The 7,326-nt window shown below is 52.0% G+C and overlaps 1 protein-coding gene across 40 annotated transcripts in view; it reads right to left on the bottom strand.

Annotated features, from left to right (window-relative positions):
• Positions 1-916: 916 nt before the first annotated feature.
• The window catches only part of PDE4DIP (phosphodiesterase 4D interacting protein), a 233,807-nt gene continuing 227,397 nt past the window's right edge, over positions 917-7,326 (bottom strand). For 16 of the 40 annotated variants that reach the window (XM_017345940.3, XM_070077790.1, XM_070077796.1 and 13 more), the window contains 7 exons: positions 7,026-7,142; positions 6,196-6,419; positions 5,152-5,295; positions 3,687-3,825; positions 3,353-3,399; positions 2,620-2,671; positions 917-1,957 (listed from right to left, as the gene is read on the bottom strand). In XM_017345940.3, the coding sequence (XP_017201429.2) occupies positions 1,833-1,957; positions 2,620-2,671; positions 3,353-3,399; positions 3,687-3,825; positions 5,152-5,295; positions 6,196-6,419; positions 7,026-7,142 (848 nt within the window). In that variant the 3' untranslated portion in view covers positions 917-1,832. Of the gene's footprint in view, positions 1,958-2,619; positions 2,681-3,352; positions 3,400-3,686; positions 3,826-5,151; positions 5,296-6,195; positions 6,420-7,025; positions 7,143-7,326 lie in introns of all 40 variants that reach the window. The other 24 variants (XM_051857343.2, XM_070077792.1, XM_008264569.4 and 21 more) reach the window with 3 other exon arrangements.

The following is a 7,326-nucleotide window of genomic DNA, read 5'->3' as shown; positions in this document are numbered from 1 at the left end:
AGTTTTTTGTTCTAGTTTATGTTTTTAAGTGTTGATAGGAAACAATTTATTATTAACCTCATTTCAATTCTGGAAGGCGAAAGGATATAATCAAGAACTTCTCCCAATAAGTAGTTTAAGATCTTATTTCAATATTTATGGAATGACTGGTGTATTTTTCAATTAAAGGCTCTTAATCACAGCAAAACAAATTCATTTGTAGTTTTGATTCAATGTTTTGGGCCAATACTTTTAAGATGTGGTCTGCAGTCCACTTGCATCAGCATCACCAGGGGTGCTTTTGTATAAAAATGCAGACTCCAGGGGCCAGCGCCGTGGCTCACTTGGTTAAATACTCCGCCTGTGGCGCCACCATCCCATATAGGCCCCAGTTCTAGTCCCGGTTGCTCCTCTTCCAGTCCAGCTCTCTGCTGTGGCCTGGGAGGGCAGTGGAGGATGGCCCAAGTGCTTGGGCCCCTGCACCCGCATGGGAGACCGGGAGGAGGCATCTGGGTCCTGGCTTCGGATCGGCATAGCTCTGGCCGTGGCGGCCATTTGGGGAGTGAACCAATGGAAGGAAGACCTTTCTCTCTGTCTCTCTCTCACGCTAACTCTATCTGTCAAATAAATTTTTAAAAAATGCAGACTCTAGGGCCTCACTAACTAAATACCAACTAAAGCTCTTGGGATTGGATTACAGGAAGTACCTGCCCCCACATCCACAGCTGACACCAGCACACCAAGTGTAAGACCCACTCTGTTACACTTTCAGATTGGGGGTTCCTAGAAAACAACAGAGTAAAAAACTTTGTTTTTTAAACTTAGACCTTAAGCATTGGGCTATAAGCTTCTTAATAGTACTTTGTCTTTCCAATTCCCATACACTCGATTCTGGGACTTGTGCCCAAATGGGAAACAAAGCAGGCGAGAAAAACTCTTTACTTTATACATGTTGTCTTTAATAGCTACCAAAAAGACTTTCATTTCCTCTTGCCAAGCCTGTCCACGAGGTATGTTGCCCTTCACTATGGCTTTAGCGCATATATACGTCTGTACCATACATGTGTACACATGGACACACCATCCATGTGCACTGTGAAGACACAGGCTAGGCTTTAGCACAACTGGAGCCCTCTCCCAGGCCACTCAAAAATGACTACAGCTTGTTGTACCAAGACTTTTAATAGACGAGGTGTGGCCATCAGTGCCCAAATCACCCGGATGGATTTAGGGTGAAAAAAATGGAACAGCATATTTCGAGGGAGGTCATAGATGAAAACAAACAGGAGCAGCAAGGTCAGGCATGAGACGGCATCCGTGAAGTGCCCACGTTCACCACGTGGACTCAAAGTGCTCAGGTGCAACACTGTAGACCGCAGAGTGTCTGTCTCCATCCGACCGGGCTGAGCAGGCGTGGCTCTGTGAGTCGAGGTCGCCGAGCCCCTGACACTGTCCAGTAGGGCGCTGCTACTCAGTAGTCTCAGTAGTGTGCTTCTAGAACTGCCTGAGCAGCTCCAGAGTGGGGACCACATGTCCCATGTGTAGGCGGCAGGGTCCTATTTGCCTTGAGTCAGTCAACTAGGGACAGCTGCTTAGGTGAGAATCATGCTGTGGCCAGTCACGTGCCACTAGGGCTGCTTAGAAGCAGTGTCACAAGGTCCTCTATGCAGACTATGCAGGTTTTGCTTAGTGTTGGGCCTGGCGGTGCTTGGCTAGTGGTGTTCCTTCACTGCCAGCCAGGCATCCTGCCTTTCTCCCTGCCCCACCACGACACCTCTCTGACCCCTTCTTCTGGACCTGCAGCAGGTCTGGAGGAACGGGCTCAGGTCCTCTCCAGCGAGTGGGTAGCCGTGCTACAGGCGGCAGGCCCATGCTCCTTGGTGTTGCAGAGATCTCTTTTGGCTGCGCTTCCTGCAAGGCTCCTGGAAGGCAAGCGTCACAAGCCTGGAGTACACGAGAGTGCCCTTTGGGATTTCACCTGTAGACAGACAGAAACCAATCGAGTCAGTGTGGATTGTCAGGGGCTGCTGATGGCTCCCTGGGGGCAGCAGTGAGAGCTAGGTGGAGATAAAATCCAGGAACGTGGTGGCAGCCAGTTAAAAGGAAGCACAGAGGGGATGCGATGTGGTTTGGAGAAGCAACAGGTGCCCCCAGGTTAGAGGCAAAGCCTCTCTGTGCCGAGGTCCCTGCCCAAAGCCGCTGCTCACTGCTCAGCCAGATCCTACCACGCTCTCCGCAGGGGCCCATCACTCTCCAAGCCTCCTGGGCACACAATGACAGCTTTTGCCATCTCCCGAAAGACAGGTGCTTAGCATGACTCATGCACATGGAAAAACAGCTGTTGCAGGAAGGGGAGGGCATTTTGCAGGGAAGTCCCTGTTGAGCTTGGCTCCCAGTTACCTTACTGAGGGGCCAGGACAGCAAGGACCTCAGAAATCATCTAAGTCTAGTTCCACCTTCTACAGATGGAGAGTCAGCGGTCTCACTGAGACTAAGGGGCCTGCCGAAGCCACGCAACCAGTTAGTGACAAGCCTAGGGTGGGAACCTAGGCCTCAGGCCCTCTACAAGCACCCAAGTCAACCAGAGAGGAAGCTTCCGTGCTGGAGGAAGCCGGCGGGGACTTGAGGCTGGCGGGTTACCTTTGCTGGGACAGGAGTAAGGCTTTACAGAGGCAATCTTGTGAGTGCTGTGCTAAAGAGGCTCAGGAAAGAAAGGAATTATGAGAAAAACAGAAGGGAATCAGAAAAAAAATGTAGAGCAAGTTTAATCCAAGCTCCCATCACTAACCACACTACGGGAATCAACACTCTCAGTTACACTTCTGAACATTCCTAGGAATATGCTCTTTAGACCAGTGAGCCCCAAGGAAAACACTCTTGTGATGTTCCTTAAAGAAAAACATGCAAGTGAAATTTCTATTCCTCTCCCAATTTGTGTGCAGTGAGACCAGTTGCTGAGGCTGCACCTTGCTTTATTTTTTCATAAAGCAGTAGAGGAAACACCAGAACACATCACGGCCTCAAGACGCCCTCCCAGAAAGCTGGCTCAGAGGCAGCCCCTTGAGTGTCTTCTGGCCTCCAGAGTCCATTACCAGGCTTTTCTCCAGACTCCTCCCATGGCAGAATGGAGGGACCAATGGAACGTAAAGAAGAGACGCTGACAACGTGAGCGTGAACACAGAAGAGGGGAGTGGGCAGTGATGGGGATGTAAATCACAAAGATGCTCATGGTGTCCCTGTGACTCTGCAAGGGGACCAAAAACCTTCTCCTGGAAGGTCAGATAAGGTCAGGGTCACCTACAGAATCGGATGGCAGATGGTGATGGGGTGGGGACGGGCTCTGTGGCTCAGACTGGTGCAGTACTCTCCTTACCTCCAAATTAGTCTTCGCCTTCTTCAAAACATCATGTGTCCTGGTCACTGAAACAGAAACAGCGCCCAGAGCAGAAATTACCAGATGGACTCTACCTGCGTGGCGTGGCCCTTCCAATAAGCATTGCCTCCTGACCACTCAGCTCAGGATCTCCCGCCCATCCTCCCTTCCCTCTGCCCCCGGTCACTGCTGGCGCAGGAGGGTCAGGGACACCACATCAGGCTTCCTCTCCCGATGTCCCCGTGCCTCTCTGCTCACTGCTCATCTGCAGCACTAGTGGGGCCTCGGAGGCGCACCCCCTTCCCTCTCCCGTTCCCAGCACAGGGGCACCTACGCTGGCTGACGATGAACTGCTCCATGCTCTCCCTCTGCTGGTTGGCAGTCCTCAGACGCTCCGCTGTGCCCTGGAGGAGCCGCTGCTGCTCCGAGACTCTGGCTCGCAGCTCCACAAGCTCCCTTTCCACTGACTCCCCCTGGGAAGAGGGACGGGCTCGCAGTGAGCAGCCAGCAGGCACAAAGTGCCTGTGCACTGTGCCTCTTCACCGTGCCGGGGAGGATTCCACAAACTTCCCAGCACTCTCCAACCACATTCCCTCCTCTAAGGGCTCTCAAACCCTTGGGAGGAAGGCTGGAAGTCTGGAAGCCCCCAGGCAGAGCAGCCCAGGCCTGCACCTGCGCTGTGGAAGAGAACACGGTCCAGGCCAGTATGAATCTCCCATCCGGGAACAAGACCTGAATTTCCTCCTGATCCCAGTTCTCTCTCCCCCTTCTCAGGCTACAAGGTCGGGAGAGAGAGAATGGCTAATTTGCAAGCTTATAAATATTTATGCCAGGATGAATATTGCAAAATACCCACTCCCTGGAATTAATCCAGTGGATCCCAAAAGGTATCAACAACATTGATCTCAGGCTGGAATCTATGGGGAGGGTATCCTGTGACCCGTTTGCCCAAGGGTCAGCCAATCAGGGTCAGCCTGAGATCAGAAGAGATCTCGAGAGGTAGCTGCCTTTCCTCACCCCTGGCTCAGAGATACAAACTTAAATGAAAAATTGAGATTCCACAGGGTGAAGCTGCTCTGGTCTTAACGCATCCTCCCAAAGTTCATGTACTGGAAATTGAATCCTCAGTGCCTTGTTGGAGAGGTGGGACTAATAGTTTAGGTTAGGTGGGCTCATCCCACTGAATGGTGTTAGGGCAAGGTGGGTGTGTATCAAAGCTCACTCAGCCTCCCCGTGCCCTCTGTCACGTGTTCTCTGGCTGTGTGCTGCTGCACACCAGGTTATGAAGCAGAAGGAAGGCCTGAACTTGGCTTCCCAGCCTGCAGAACCATGAGTCAAATAAACACCAATGTTCACGCAGCATGAAGTCTTTGATATTCCATTACAGCAGCACAAATAACCTAAAGAGTGGCCAAAAGAAGCTCACAGTCTGTGATCACCTTGACTACGTGGACCTGAGGGGTGGGAGAGGAGTGCTGAAGCTTTGACACAACCCTGACTGTCGGAGCTCAGCCGAAGTTCAGAGTTACAGAGCCTGCACACTGATGGATGGGTGGCCAATGTCACAGCGCCACTCAGTATCCTTTCCTTCTGCTCTTTGGCTTCTTCTCCCAGGGCCAGAGGTTGGGGTAGAGGGAAATGAAAGCAGTTGGATGGGCCAGAGGTCTCCCAACAGGGACGCTCCCCTAAGGTCCTGTCCACCCCAACTCACCACGCAGCTCCTGAGGCCCCCGGGGACGGATCGGTGATGGGGCAGAGGAGCTGGGTGGAGCCAGTACAGGGAAGTAATGGCCTCTTACCGCTTTGCCTGGCAGCACAGGGCTGGGGGAACTTGGCAAGGCTGCCCGCCAGAACATGGAGAGGAGGGAGGCCGCCTCCTCCAGGGTGTGGTGCAGGGCACTGGCACTGCTCCGGAGCTTCTGGAGGCCTTTGCAGTCCAGCACCTGGGGAAGGGGGCAGCCGAGTTATCAGTTCAGTTTCCCCTGCGAGCACAGGGCTCAAGCTTCCTTGTGACTGAGCCACAGAGCAGAGTCCCGTTTGAACCTGCAAAATCCTGTTCAACTACTCGCAGCTCTCAGGACTGATGTGCTGCCCCTTTTACCTGGAGTTCCCATATCCCTCTGAATATGTCCTCTGGTTCCTGTTCCCTTCCTTGCTGGGTGCATCTGCACAGCACAGAGGATGACGTCTCACACTGCCTGTCACCCCTTCTCGTGCCTATGTACTGGGCAGTGTGGCTTGTCCTCTAGAGAGGGGCCCCTGGAGGCAGGGCCATCCCTGCACACCCACAGGTCTCCTCCAGTGGCTCAGACAGCACAGCCACAGGAACCTGCACTCCTCGCAAGGTGAAGCGCACTGAGACTCTGCTGAGTGCTCTCCCTCCCCTGCTCACTGCGAGCAAGGAAACCCTTAGCTGCCAGGCTCTCACCCCTTCTACACACGTGGCCCATAGGGCTGTGAATCCCTCAACATCTCTGTCCATCTGATAGACTCCATCCTGCCCAGAGGGCCATGGGCCAACAGGTCTGGAGCAGATAATAAGCTCCCAAAGAGTGCTCTGTATAATCACACCTAACACATGTCCTGCTGCTGCTGCTGCTGCTGCTGCTGCTGCTGTACAGGCTTTTCTGTGGTTCGGAGGGAAGTTACTGAGTCAACCCCACCTGCAACACAGCAGAACTTGGGGTGAAAATAGGAGGCAGAGGTGACAGGGTGTAAATGGAACATGCTTCTTCAGCTGCTCAGTGAGAGCAGGAGAGAATAGAAAACAGTGGAAAGGAGCTAAAGACAGGAGAAGAAGGCACAAATGGAAAGAGTGCACCTAAGAGGCACGGTGTGATTACCTCTGTGCCCTGAGCTTCAAGGCCAGGGAGGTCACATGCTGGCCTCAGAAGAGATGTTATCTTTGTGACCAGCAGTTTGCCCTCCTCAATCTGCTGCCTTAGGGCACTGTAGTCATCAATGTGGCCAATAACATGGCGGCCGTGCTTATTGGCAAAAGAGCCGTCAGTGGCATCACCCTCCAGCTGGGGAGGGTTCTTCATGAGAGAAGTACACGAATTCAGCTCTGAAAACGAAACACAAGAAGACAGCATCCGCTGTGATTATTCACAATAACTTCCTCACTTGGATGCAAAATACAGTGAAAAAGGCCAGGAACAAGAAAGGCAATCTTCAAAAGTATGGGTGGACGTTGGGCACAGAGGTTCAGATGCCACTTGTCATATGCCTGCATCCCAATCAGAGCGGCTTGGTTCAAGTCTCACATTCCTAGTAACACATACTCTGAGATGCAGCAGATGATGGTTCAAGGACTTGGGTCCCTACCACCCACATAGAAGTCTCAGATTGGGTTCGTGGCTCCAGGCTTCAATCTGACCCAACCCCAGATGCTCCAGGATTTGGCAAGTGAACCAGTGGATGGCAGATCTCTCTCATTTATAAAAATGGAAATATTACCACCCAATGATGCTACTAAGAGCAGCAGGAGAACTGTAGGATGAAAAATAATGACCAAAAACATGGCACAAAATGTGCAATAAGTAGGACTAATGGCCTTGGGACACACAGAGAGAAATTTGTAAGTTGAGATAACCTCTAAATAGACAACCAGTGCTTTTTGCATCAACATTTTCCCATCATCATCCCTGAGCCCCTTACTTGCCACACTTACCATTTTTCTTGTTGAAAATGGCAGTTTCTGAGGCAGGATCAGAGGAAGGAGAGCTGGGGAAGACCAGAGCTGGAGCATTCATGCCAACGTCCCGAACTGGAGGGGAAGCAGCTGAGTCTAGGGAGCAAAGACAACCAGGGTTTTCAGGAACCCAGACACACCCTGCACAGCCTCCTCCTCACCACCTGAGAGCTCACATAGCACAACTGAGACCTGAGACCTCTCATATAATTATCGTTCGGATGCCAAGTCAAAGTCAAGAATCAACAAATCACTCAGCCCAGTGTTTCCATTCTCAGAG

This window comes from Oryctolagus cuniculus, chromosome 7 (genome assembly GCF_964237555.1).
Source record: "Oryctolagus cuniculus chromosome 7, mOryCun1.1, whole genome shotgun sequence".
NCBI lineage: Eukaryota > Metazoa > Chordata > Mammalia > Lagomorpha > Leporidae > Oryctolagus > Oryctolagus cuniculus.
This window is presented reverse-complemented; position numbering and strand designations above follow the sequence as displayed.